The sequence below is a fragment of the Falco biarmicus genome, chromosome 5, assembly GCF_023638135.1.
Source record: "Falco biarmicus isolate bFalBia1 chromosome 5, bFalBia1.pri, whole genome shotgun sequence".
In the NCBI taxonomy this organism is placed as follows: Eukaryota; Metazoa; Chordata; class Aves; order Falconiformes; family Falconidae; genus Falco; species Falco biarmicus.
The window spans coordinates 53398964-53413421 of NC_079292.1; the positions used below are offsets into that span (position 1 = coordinate 53398964).

The 14458-nt window shown below is 34.3% G+C and overlaps 1 protein-coding gene across 11 annotated transcripts in view; it reads left to right on the plus strand.

Moving 5' to 3' along the window:
• PPFIA2 (PTPRF interacting protein alpha 2) overlaps positions 1–14458 on the plus strand; it is a 352109-nt gene that overhangs the window by 257986 nt on the left and 79665 nt on the right. For all 11 annotated transcript variants that reach the window (XM_056341426.1, XM_056341429.1, XM_056341434.1 and 8 more), the window contains one exon: positions 8416–8532. In XM_056341426.1, coding sequence (XP_056197401.1) covers positions 8416–8532 — 117 coding nt within the window. The remainder of the gene's footprint in view (positions 1–8415; positions 8533–14458) is intronic.

Sequence of the window (14458 nt, forward strand, 5' to 3'; positions counted from 1 at the left end):
GAATATGTGTCAAAACATATGCAGGTAAGCCTATACTATGCTATGCTGGAATTGCTATATTTTGGCAATCGTGAGGCTGCAAGTGATCACAGAGCAGTGGAACAAGAAAGGGCATAAGCTAGAAAGTGGGGGTTAGAAAGACTGACACCGCTGGGATAGTCTGTTTTGCCTTTGGTTTGTGAATTGCATTAACTTTGTAGAATGGAAGAATCTGCTAAGAAATTTCAAATCCCCAGTAGATTTTTCTCTGTATTTGTATAACATCCCCTACCCCTATAACAGAGAATGGGTTTCTTTACCTCAGGTACCACATTTCCTAGTGTTGCATCCCATATGAAACTGTGTATAAGTGGAAACTCATGACCAGCAACTCCTGGGGACTTGCTCATGATGCTTCTGATATCCTGCTGATAGACTCAGAGGATGGAGGCACAAAAGTACTGCAGCTAAATCTGTCACAACCCAGCTGACAGAGTCATTAAAGTTGCAGTAATAGCTTAAATTGTCCAGTGGGATTCTAATTAAATATTGAAAGTATATTTTGAACAAGATTATTAAAAGATCCCTTTTTACTCATGGAGAAATACAATTAAAATTAAGATTTTGACATAGCTACATTTTTTATGTAAGTCTTGTTTTTACAGTTTACAGCAGGCATCCAGGTGAGCCCAACTGAATAAGATGCATTCTTTCTAAACCTACCCTGAGGAGCACATAAAATCTCACATAATTATCTTAATTTGGTTAAAATGTCCTTCCCCTCATGAAAAATATCTCCTCTTATAAACCTGTTTCTTATTCAGATTCAAAAAAAGATCAATTTGTTTTTCATGAGAAGTTTTGCAAGTGTGCATCCCAAGCTGTGTTTTTCCAGCACCAGAGAATGAAATATAGTACATTGTTTATACAAGATCCTGATAATACAAAATAACACAAATTAGAAATGTAAAAGATGATATTTGTGTTTATGACTCAGGATTTAAATTTCCATTGAGGCAGTCAGTCTCTAAGCATCCTTTATTTCCCATGCCACACTTAATATTTATGGTACAAAGTTATAGACATTGATTAAAGCTTAACACAAACTATCCCTGTCAAAATCAAAGCAAAGTCAGAAGGTGTACCAGAAGTCTGAATTATGTTCTCAGTAGACTGAAATCTGATATTTAACACTGTTTAAATATAGACACTTATGACAGAATACTGTAGGAGGACATCCAAGTAGGCAATTTCACTGTTCTCTGAAAGACTTACATAAATAAGAGCTGGATGGAAAGCTGACACAGTATAGTCACTAGAGGTTTGTTTTAGCATACTGTCCATGTGAAAAGAAACACCTTCCTGGTAAGAGGAGATTACAAAAAAAGCCTTCTAGATCTGTCAGCTGTAGCAAAGTAAAACATTTTTATCAGTGAGTTTAGTTGCCTAGGACAGGTTTGTTTCAGTCTTGGAAGATCGAAGAAACAAGCTCAGTGGTTTCAGGTATGGCAAGTTCAGAAGCTTAAAATAATTGTTCCCCTTTAATGCCATGTATTTTTGAAGTGAACCAAGTTCTTACTGGTTTTAGGAGACTGTCTAACATTATATATGTGTGTTTAGAGCCTCTGTTAACAGCAGAAGAGTGTATTTAACTTGTTCCAAAACTATTGAAATACATTAAATAATTTGAAGTTGAAAAATTGAAGTAAAAAAGATTACTCTTAAATATTAGAAAGAAACAAAAAGAAACCTCTGTGAACATTTGGCCTTATATGTTTATTAATTAAATTACGTATCTTTATATGTCTACATACTGTAATCATTTATTCAATAGAGAACAAAATTAAATCAAGATGGTTATAGTAATTACATTTAAATCCTTTACTGGTAGATGGTTTTAAATACAATTTAAATAGCAAAAATGTTAAAGTCAGTAGAGAAATTGATTATGCAACTAGTTTAAAAATTAGAATAGGATTTCATTTAGCCTACAGAGAGGCCATATACTTTTGAAAACATCTAACTATTTTTTTTTCTCTGTACCATACTGCGTACAGTATTCCATACATACACACTGTGAGAAGGGAAGTATGCATCCATAAAGTAACTGGAACAGTTTTCCCCACTGTGTCTGACAAGTGGGCAGGACCAGGTTAGTGTATAGTACCATATTACAGGCATGCTTTTTACTTCATAGAGTTATTTCTGGAATTTCTTCAGTGTTTGATGGTATTTATTTTGCTTAAATGTAGCTATTATGGTGGGAGCCTCTTAGTTTAAGATAATTGACTGTTTTCCCTTCACTCAGGAGAAAATATATGTATGTCGTTCGTTCCGCCTTTGTCACACATTAAAGATCCCCTGGTGATGTTTCTCTCTCCAACATGTATCTCTCCAACATTTATAGAAGGAATCAGATAACCACTTTAATCTAAGCGGTCAACATTTTGGCTTTTCAGTGCCAACTCTGTGCCAGCCTGAAAAGGTCAAGATTTTCAGCTCAGTTATTGTAATTCTGCCTTAAGTGACCAGGTGATACAGGGCGCTAAAGATTGAAACAGTATTTTTGCTCTAAGTAGACCATGCTCTGCGCTGGGGTCAGGTACGGAGTGCTCACTTTTTACAGAACAACAGCACTGGGAACACAGCCCCAGAGAACAAGATTTCAAGCAAAGGAAATTGCTATGGATAGGAAAAGTACCCAGAATACCATCTTTGTAATTTACAGTATATTACATACATTGATAGTAACTACAGCTTCTCCCTGAGGATGTCCAAACACCTACAGAGAAAGCCTAGTGGCAAGGAAGTTATTTTGCCTGGTCCCTAACTAGCCAATATTCTCTGATTCACCCCTAATCTTACCAGCTAACACCACCAGAAATCATCTAAGACTTCCAAATTCTGAGACCCCCTGAGCTTTCAACTACAAAATCATTCTTCCTGTCAACAGTGATCATTCTTCCTTCCTGCAGTTGTCAGTGCTACTTATGGACCAACTATCACCATGATCCCTAACAGAAAAAGAAATGCATTTAGTTCCTTTCTACCAGTCTGGAGGGATTTTAACTTGATATTTGAACAAGGAAATATTTTCTTACATATTTATATCTAAATCATATCTAACAAATGTCTTGGTGTTTTGTAGGTTATGTGCTGCTTTCTTACTTGGTTTAAAGTAATTTGACCAAGAAAATAAGAAATTAATTCACATTTGTTCTTACACATCTGGTTGAAAAATAGCAGTCATTTGTCTTTTAGTACATGCTCACAAAAAGCCTAGAACACTAAAACACAGGGCAAAAAGCAGCCAAAGCTTCATACATCTCTGAACAAAACCGTAAGGTGTTGGAGAATGCTTACGCTTTGAGAGAGTCTGGCAGTGAGACAATTACTGGTCTAGAATATCTAACAAATTGATGCTCAAGATATCTGTACAGTAGGAAAGAGACAAGACCAAAGTTCTGTAAAGGTAAGACAGATTTTTGAATGACATTACACTATAAAGACCAATAAGTGTGTGATTAAAAAATGTATCTATAATAGGCAACTGTTAATTAAAAAAGTGTAATAAATTGGTAGTTCATTTTCATTGCTGTTATAGGTAACTATACAAAATATTCATAGCAAAGTTAATTACCTGAAACCATAAAGAGGTAATGAATGGCCACTCAAACAATTGGAAGCAGAGAACTGATTAAGTTTCATTAGGAGAGGTACCCTGTCATTTACAATTTGTATGCTTAGAAATGGATTTGGATTTCACACCTCTCAAACACTTTTAAATTGATTATTTTGTAAAATACCCAAAGTAAACATGTAGAGGAAATGCTTCTCCTGCTTCATTTTGTATCTTGTGAGAGACTTTTCACTGTGAGTAAATCCATTGCATCTTCATGCATGTATAGTTTGTGTGTTCCAGTTTACTTTTATTTTGTCCAATGAGCCTAGTTCAATTGTGGTCATTTTTTGTGTACTGATTTTTCCTTTCCCTTTGGGTTATCCTTCATTAGATTGTAGGTTTTGCAATTGCAATGTGAATCTTTTATTTCTTTCATTTGTATGTCTTATTGTCCTACTGTGGATAGTAATCAGACTGTTTCCCTTGCTAAATAGATGGAACTTATGCTATTGCTTACTGATTTATAGTCTTACGTAATCTGTATTGATTATGAAATTATTGGCTTACTACATTGCCCTTTTCACCAGCATGGGTAATGGATATAGTTCTATAACATCAGGTACTTTTTCAGATCAGCTCTGGCTTATGTATTGATATTGTGTTCTATGCTGTATTTCACTGTTTTAAATGACTAGTCCCTTAATAGCTGAATTCAGACTATTTTTATTTTTTTTTCCCACGTGTATAGATGTGAGATATAGATTTGGTCATGTATGAAAATGAAGACCAGTTCTAATTTTGAATCTGAATTTTTGAATACTAACTTCATAAAAAACCGTATGATTCAGTGATGTCTATAGATAATGGACATAAATTAGGCTAAGATTTTGAAGGGAATTTTATGGATAATATAGGAGGAATGTTTCCCAAAACTGTAGTTCAAAAAGCTGGACTTTAGGAAAGTTGAAAATATTTTAACATTGAGACAAAAAGGTAAAAGTTGTGTATATGTTCAGAATGACTATGACAGAGTGGAGCTTTAGCAATTGTGCCATTTGTTTCTATGGGCATTTGAAATCTCCAAGTCAGATTGTAAATTGATGGAAGTACTTTGAAGTTTCAAAGTTATAAAATTGTCCCTTGTCAGTCATAAAAACTGACTACAAAAGTGAGAAGAATGTTGAAGATTAACATGTCTATGAGAGGAGAACAAGCTAAGGGAATGTTTCTTTCGGTTATAGGATATTTTCATGGGGTTAAGCCACAAAAGTTAGATATTTTAAACTAGAAAAGTAACAGTCTACATTTTAATCTTCTTAAATTCACAACCATTGTTTCATTTTTCTCAATCAAAACCAACTTTTCAGTTCAGCTCACTGTTTGGCAAAATTAGCCCGTAGCCCAATTTAGACTTGCAACAGGAAGCTATCTTTCGACTTAACTATGGAGAGACTAGAATGTCTGCAATTTTGCACTCATCTTAGATTAGAGTCACATTGAAATGTGTTCCTGTGGTCCAGGTCAAATGTTGGCAAGCGTGCTAAATACGAAAATAATATCTGTGCCAGCAATTTAGGAAAGGAATCTATCATTTGAGGTCCACAATCACAAGCTGATAAGGAAAAAAAATGTGGTATGTTTGATAATGTTTTAGCAGGTATTATTTGGACTTGAATGTTTAGGTTGAATGTCCAGTTTGGGGTACAATAGTGGGTATTTATCCACATTTATTTTCTATTAATCTTTTAACTTTTTGGATTTTGTTTTGTTTCGTTTATAACAGATATGACTCCATCCTCAAGAATATTACCTTTTACTTTTTCGAAAGAGAACTTGGCATGAAAATCATTAAGAATTTAACCTTAGAGGGTTAAATAGTATGTAGGTACTTGGAAAGCTGTCTGTAAACATGTTTTGTAGTAATGTTAAGTTGGATATCACAAACATAAAAACATCAATATAAAAACTAAGCATCTCTCAGAAGTAGTAATACTGAGTTTTATCTATGTTGAACAATTGGTTTCTTACTTGTGATATTATCACTGTCTGGTGTTGTAATGATCATTAGACTTTAAGAAGATTCAGAGGCTACACAGGAAAAAAATTAGAGTTGTCTGTGTCTTCATGTTCACCTATTTCATCATTATCCTCCATTCAGCTGTGTTTTGGCTACCTATGTGGAAAGTTACACAAATTGTTCAGTGATTAAATTAGCATATTTACAAATAATTTACAAATTATTGAAAGTTCAAGTTAAATAAGAAATGAGTAATAAACAAGAGTGTGGTAGTAATTAAAAATCTTTTGCTTCAGCAAACTGAAAAGTAAAAAATTGTGTTTATTTGTAAGACACAGGAGAGTTCCTATGCTTCCTTAGGAGCATTAATTCCACCTTAATTTATTCTTTAAATCAAAAACAGAGAACAAGTATGAAAGCAATTTAGCTGTGTGGTTCTTCACAACTTTGATCTGTTATCTGATGATTACCCTAGTGATGAAACTTGTAAGATGTGCCAGACTTCAAACTCCATGTTGTTGCTTTATATAGTCACTCTGTATTCATTACCATAATAAAACCATTGAAACAATAAGCTTTAACAATGATGGATTTTTGGCAAGGAAATTGCTCGAAAACATTAAAAAAAATCAAGTGAATAATCAAAAATAATGATACACAATATTGTGTTCTTTTAGTTGCCTTTGACTTTGAAGGAATAATTTAATTAATTAAGACAGTGGTAATCCTAAGGTATCTAAAAACCAGCAGAGGCTAAGAAGAAATAAACTGTTGTGGAATATATGATGAAATGATAAAAACTTGCAGTAGCATTTATACAATATTCTTATTGACCTAAAGGATGATTAAGGATTTGTATTAGATTTGATCATTCAAAACAAAGGCATAGTGAAGTCTGTGTTTTAATGGATCAATGAAAGATTATCATATGAAAATTCAGATCTATTGGCTGCCAGTTAACATATCCTGTGATATTAGGTTTGTTTCACGTGATGTATAATTACTCTCCATAAATCATGATTTTATAATATACACATTGTAGTATATCCCTTAATCTGCCTGAAAGTCACACTTAGCATTAATTGATGGCTACTTTTGCTTGGTGGGAACCATATTTTCTGTATTTTAGATATGAGAACCATTTGGACCATGAAAAATAAATCAGTGAAAGTATTCAGAAAAACTATTAAATTACTGATTACTGTGTACAAAGGGAGTCAATACTAATGAGGTTATAAAGAACTTTTTTTCTGTTATTTAAGACAGACCCAATTGTCTTGTTTAAGCAAAATGCTTTAAAGCACAGTGTATTTGTACAACTCCAAAAGACACAGATTGTCTCAGTTTTAATTCCCACTCTTTTATGTTTTCCTATAATTGCTTTGGGTGAAATGTTGCCCTTAAGCCTTGGTCTTGGCACTGAAATCAGTGGGAGTCACACAAGTTCTACAAGGGCTGTAACTTGGAGTTTAGTGAGCAGTGAATCAGCCTGACTCATATCACAACAGTTTTCAACATTTATATTAAGGAAAAGTTGTTTAAAATGGTCCGTTCCTAAATTCTATAATGCTAGTCAGAGCTGATTCAAATGGTCTTTGCAGTCAGAATTTAAACATAAGTTAAAAAACACATTTGAAGAAGTTTTTTTATTATTATTATTTTCAAACTAAATTATTCAGATCAAAGTAAATATATTTTTAATGTAAATTAAAATTTAATGTCCCACAAAATCTTGGCTGCTGTACATGCTTACCAGGTTGTATGTAGTACCTTAAATCTTGCCTCCATCCCCACTTTTTTGTATTGTAGGACAGGACAGTGTTTTAGGGTGTTTCTGACTCAGGATTTATGCTGACACATTACAGTGACAGAAGCCTTTAAATTTACACCAGCTTTGCAAAAGTGGCATCTATATACCCTATCAGTGTTTTACTGTGTTTAATACACAACATTATCCATTCAATAAATCATTCATTATATGTGCTCATGAAAGCAGAACACTGCAGAGAGATCTAACTGTGCAATTCATCAAAATAAGTAAGTTTTATGTTAGACAGATCTTCCAACTTCTAATAGTATACCATGTAAAAACAGGACCTGAATCGTTCCATCCTGTGTATTGACTGGGAGGAAGCTACAAAGTCAGAGAAAGCAGCTTATTTTCCAGTAGCTGCATGGGATTTTTAATGGCACTACCAATAAATACAATAATTGTTTTAATACAATAAACCCTGCTTGTATATGCACTAAAATAGTCAATGGATACCTCAGTAGAGGACTTTTACGTATATGTTTTTCTTAACAAAAAACACTTAAAACGAATATTGCAGTTAATATCAGATGGGAAGTTGGCAGAAAGCTAGCACTTCATTTTACATCACTTGGTTTTGCTTCATAGCCCTTTGGCGCTGTTTCCCTATAATGACAGTTTGGCATCCATTGCGTTCTGTATGAAAGAATGAGTCCTGTTCTTGTAGTGTTACAAAATCAATGCCTAACAGCTCTTTCATCTTTCAAGTTAAGAAAAAAAGGTACCCTAGCACAAAATAAGGATAAAAAGATAAAACAAGATAGTGTTGACTATCCTCTCATTTATTGGTACATTTCTGTCCTTAACAGCCTTTAGTCATTATTAACGTGTTTGGGTTTTAAACCTCTCTGCATGTGCAGACATAATTTTGCAAATGCTACAAATGGCCAATATAGGATGGAAGTGTTAAGAGATTTAACAAATTGTCTGCTCAGTAGTTTTTCAGTTTCTTATGTGTTTTGACCACTTATTTTCTTTCTTTTGCAGATTGTAGCTTTGCGTGAACAAAATGCACACATTCAAAGGAAAATGGCAGCTGGTGAAGGGCCTGCTGAATCAGAGCATATTGAAGGAATGGAGCCAGGGCAAAAGGTTCATGAAAAGGTATAAAATATTGGTTTTCATTGGATCAAACAATCAATATGAGAAATAACCAGGTGTTAGATTTTTGTGATGAGAATATTTCATGGAATGTATCTTTAGAATGTTGTCTGCCTACTGAAACCAGTATCAAACAATGAGTTTGTTTAAATGGAAAAAAAATATGCAAATTGACATGTCCTTGCTCTTTGATAGGGTATTGAGATAGACCCACAGCTTATAACAAATTTTTCATGTAATGCTATAATTAAGGACACTATGTCCTACTGAGTAATGCTCCGTATGTCACGCAGAGAAGAGCAAAGTGTAGTGGCATGTATATGTGAAAGGGTATATAGGCAAACATTGCTGCCAAAATAGTCCATAAGGGAATGACAGAGACCTAAAAACTAGAGAAAGCCATTTTCCTCTGTGCTGCCTATAGATACTCTCCAAATTCATGTCCATGTTGATATAGTGAACAGTGAAGAATATTTCACTTACTTAGCACCCTTTCAATAAGAAATAGGTATACAGAATTTAGGCTAAGTATTTGCCACTTAAGGCTGAAAGAGAAAAATGTTGGAGAATATGTGATATAGAAACGAGGTTTTTTCCTAAGCCTTAAGTTTGCAGATTGATAAACAAGTTGCATGTCTTCCCCCTTTGCTTCACTATCATTAATTTAAAATGCAAGCATAACATAACATTTGGCAGACAGCTGAAATGAGAAGAGCTGCTGCTTAGATCTTTAATTGTGCATTTTTGTCTAATGGCATGTGATGAACAGTGACATAAATCATACTTGTAAAAAACAACACTCATCATTATTTATTTATTTTATATGCAATCCAATTTACAAGGGCACGCTTGCACTGCAAGCATTAATTTTACGTGTTTTGCTGTTTATTTTATGTGTCTATTTTTCTTCGAGTAACCTATGTGGTTGAGAAACCTACAGTAAACAAATACTGTTTAGCTACTTTCTTCTTCCTAGCAAAATCTTACTCTTTGACACATCTGTGAAATTTTGTTAAAACAGTGAACATCCCGCTCACTTGTGCTTTTAAATACAACCACGCTGCTTAGCTGAGTATCTCTATTTTTTGCACTTTCTTTGCAAGTTATGTCTTCTGATTTGAGCCATTTGGACCATTACTTATTAGCAGAATTAAGTGGAAATAAGATCCTCTGTCCTTTAAGAAATCTGTATATTTAAATATTAATGAAATATGAATAAAAGCCAAAGTAACACATTCTTATCATTTTATATGAAGTTTTTCTAGAATATTATGTCCAGAAAACATCTAATCAAAACAATTTAAGTTGGTCTTGTTAAGCTGAATTAAAGGCTTGTGCCTAGTAATTTTTGCTCCTTATAGTAATGGAAGCATATTGTATAGGGAGTTAACAGGAGGCTAGATTACCACCAGATCAGCCAGTACACTCTAATTCACATCCTCCGCACTAGCTGCTCTTTACCTTTCTACTATTACCTCAGTGCCTACCATCAGCTCCTTTTTTTTTTTTTTTGAAGACAAGACCCCACTTGATAATATAATTCCGCTTAAGCCCAAACTGTAAGCATCCATTTAGAAAATATTCCTTCAACTTCAGCAGTAGGGATGAGAACAAAAAGCTATGAGGTAATGGTTTGCACCCTCTAATAACACAGGAGATCAAGGTTCAGTTTCAGTCAGTCTGAGTAGATCCAGCATTTTAGGTTTCAACGTTGTGGCTGAGAGTCACAATTGTATAGGTAAAACTTAAGCAGCACCTTCAGGAAGCCACCGCATTCATCATGCTTATCTTCTGGGACTTCCCAGGAGATACAGACATGGTAGTCTATGCAGACAACAAAATAGAGCTTGCCTAGGTTCCCAGAACCGGTAGTCCCAAACCGGTATAGGCAATTAGAGGATTCCTCGGGTAAAAGTTACCTACAGAAAGTGTTACCAAGAAAATGTTTCCATGGCTAACATGGAAAACTTGAAGACTGGACTGTTCCCTGAAATTTAGGTGTGTCAAAGTTTTACATCCATTCTGAACCTGGAATACCTTCTCGTGTATTTAGGAAAAAGGTGTCTACATAGATTTCAGCTTATTTGTAGCATCAGTACTGAATGATTACTATACTCTTGGGAAAAAGAAAATATCTGACTGCATTTCAGAGCAACACAGAAATATTTTGTATTACTTCAATGCTTAGAATAGGTGCTAAAAAAAGCGGTTATATAATTTTAGGCTAGTTCCTATCAAAAGGATAGAAAGAACAGTCCAAGAGCTTTTCTGGACCACTCATTTTCTTTTTTAAAAAATCTTGGAAAAACGAGACATTGCCAGAGAACTGAAAAGTTAATGTAATGCCAATAATTAAAACAATATGACCAAAGTTGTGTTAGTCTATCTACACTGATGTTAGCAAAATTATAAAAAAGCTAATAGTGAAAATTGAGGTTTTTTTTTAAAATCTCTAGAACTTGAAAATCAAAGAATATTAAAATGAAAGTTTATACATTTTATAAAAAGTACTTTATGTATATATATGTATTTTATAAGACAAAAAATTTGGCTCAAAGGAAATTTTCCTACTATACCATAAACTGATTTCTCTAAAGCAATGGCTCAATACATAGTATTTTGTCTTTAATTAGCAGTAAGAGAAATCAAGGTAGTTAATCTTTAAGAAATAAAAATCTTATTAATGGTGGCAGGGTGTAATTTTAAAGGGAGACTTATTATCAAGTATAAATGAAACATCTCAAAAGAAAATAATGGTAAAATAGAAGTCATGAGAAGTATTAACTATGAATATTTATTACTTTACAAAAAAAAAAAATCCCAAAGGAAAAATTGTAAGGGAGCAAATGCCTTTTAATTATGATTTCACAAAATTCTAAACTTTGTAAGACATCTGCTGTAGGAAAGTATTAGGGATTTCAGCATGGAATTATCCTCATTTAAAACAAAATAGAACGGAAAAAAAAAAGCTGCTTAGGTCTAGCTTTTTGTGCCTGGAACAGACTGCAGATCATGCTGCAAGTTGCTTTCATTGGCAGGTGGATGCCAGGTCATTAAACAGGTAAGGTCACACATGTTCTCTCAGGGAAACCTTGACCAGGTATATTAAAGTTTCTGCTCTATGACAATAAAGCTTCTAAGCTATATCAGCTAAGCAAGAGAATTTAAAACTAGCAAATACAGAAGCGTGCAAAGAGGCCAACTTGCACAAACAAAATATATTTAAAGACTTTGAAACATTAAAAAAAAAACAAAAAACCAAACAAAAAAAAAAACTAAAAAAACCCCACCAAACCCTGCTGTTGGAATTAATATACAACAATTTCTATTATCAGATATTCTCCTACCTAGATCTGTGACCACCAGACACCACTTGCCACCACCCAGATCCTTCACTTGATTTGTAAAGGCAGTAGCCTGAGTTCTCCACAAGTGAAAGGCAGTATTCCCAGTGAACAAAGTCCTCATTGGAAAATATGTTAGGAAGCAAGTAGGGAAGCTGCAAAGGTGGAATCAAACAGCCTTTGAGATCAAGATGATACAAATGAAAGATGCATGCAGAGATGTTAAAGAAGCTGGGCATATGTGAAGCTCTGCAGTGGCACAAACGGTGAAGGAGTTTTCCATTTTGCAGAGGGGTAGCTTAAGTGCACCTTTCTCAGTATTGATGGTTTCCCATCTGAAACAGCCAGCAGCGAATGATAACAGGTGAGCCCCTCCTAACAGTATGAGCAGGGTTTATTAACTACACCTGATGTACCTCTGGAGAAACTTGAGTTCAGGGGGTTAGTAAAGTATTACCAAATTTCATCTGCCACCTCAAAATTATTGCAACATTAATAGTACAGGAGGTTATTCATCCTAAGCGTGATGATCATGATGATCCTAAAATGATTATGAAGTTTGGGTCAGGAAGGGTTGGCATTCTCATCAGTCCTTGATAAGCTTTGTAGCTCAGAAAGAAAGATACATCCTGGAGATGAAAATGTGGCTGTGCAGATGGTGTTGCCAAGTGACCTTTGGTTTTCTTGGCTCTGGAATAATGCTTCAGGAGCTGATTGACAAAACCAGTCTATATCTCATGTAAAAGCAGGAATGTCATTGACCAGTAAATTTCTACCTTAGTGAGAAAGAACCAAAAAGGGAAGCTCACAGATGCATTTTACCACAATGCTTAGCTTGGAAGTATATGAGTTTTCATAAAAAATCATAAATTTAGATGCTTAATGGGGCAATGTAGAAAAAGATTGTTATCTGGTAGAAGACTAAGTAGGAAAAACTCACTATCCATTCAGGTAAGGTTCTACTGTACATCACAAAGTGGGAAAATGAAATGGATTAAGTGTTTTATAAGCCATAAGCAGATTTATTCAGAAAATAGAACCTACACTGAAGATAACCTAGGGTGATGTGACTGCTAGTGACAAAGGTAGGATCTCAACCTCAGGTAGGAAATAAGCTTCATCTCTTGGTATGGAAAGAGCTTTCTGTTGAAACCTCATGGTTATATTTTAATTCATACAAGATCTGGGAAGTCTAGAATGAAGAAACATAGAACCTACATGATATGGTAAACAGGCTTTTTGTAATAATTTTGTAATAATTCCGCAGAAATGGCTCTGGAGATTAATGTGGATGATAAAAATATAATGGATCAATACTATAAAGGCAAATGCCATGATGGGATAGTTAAACATAACTAGAACCTGCAAAATGTGAAATATCCCTGGACTTTCCTGGGCACCAATAAGGCTTCAGCTGAAGTCTTTTATCCAGCCTTGGGTCCCACTCTTGAAGAGGGATGTGGACTGTCTTGAGAATTCAGAAGATGGCAATTAAAACAGTCATCAGAAATCTAAAGAACATAGCTTGAAGAATTTTCAAAATGTAGGTTGAAAGCCTAGAGGAGAGACTAATGGACACAGTTATCTTCAAATACATAAAACGTGCCTTCACACATACACACATACAAAGAGAACGGATCAATAAATCTAGTGAAAGCAATGAAACACTAGAACAGACTGCTGAGAGCAGTTTCCAGAATGGGAAGCTTTAAAGAATTTTTAAGAGAAATAACCTACAATTGAGATAGGGTACAGTGCTGAGGAGCTGGTGGGCTATGTGGCCAGCTCTGTGATTCTGTGTCACAGGGCAGCTGGAGCATCGTTTTAAATTCTGTAATCACAAGCACTGTCCTCTGTGTGAAGCGCCAAGGCTTCCAACAGTAATATATTAATTCCCAATTTAGTGGAAAATATATTCAGTAATGGCTTCAGAACCCTGAGTGAATACAAAAGCAATTTTGTGAGATGATAAAACAAGGCTTGTGTCCTTCGCATTGACAACAACATGGACAATTCTCTTGTATGAAGGTTAAGGGAAACTTTAAAGTAGAGAAAACCGACAAAAAAAAATAATCCAATGATTAAACTAATGAAACAAAAACAAGTACTAAATATGAGAAACAGTAAGTATTTAGAGTAATCCAAGCATATACAAAACTTCAGAACTGGCTTTCATTGCCAATTACAGTATCACTGTAATTGATGTGAAATAAAGAAATCATATTAACCATTTAAATCTATAAGAAAAATTTCAAAGGAAAAAGGAAATAAAGAAATGTCATACCAGTGATCCAGTTATGCTAGCACTTTTTATTCTCAGTTCCAAACTGTGACATGTTTAGAGAAAATCCTTCAAAACAATTATTTCGGATTGTTCCTATACAAGTTTTTTTCAGAGTACTATTTTTTCATGTGTAGAACTATATCAGAAACATTTTTTCTGTCCTATCTGAAGTCAGTTTGAATAGTCTTATTATTCAAATTATAAACAAAATATACATATCTAGAGAGGAAGATTCTACATTACCAGTATAAAAAACATATGTATTTTTATGGAACTTCACTTCATCATTTGTTAGTTTGCT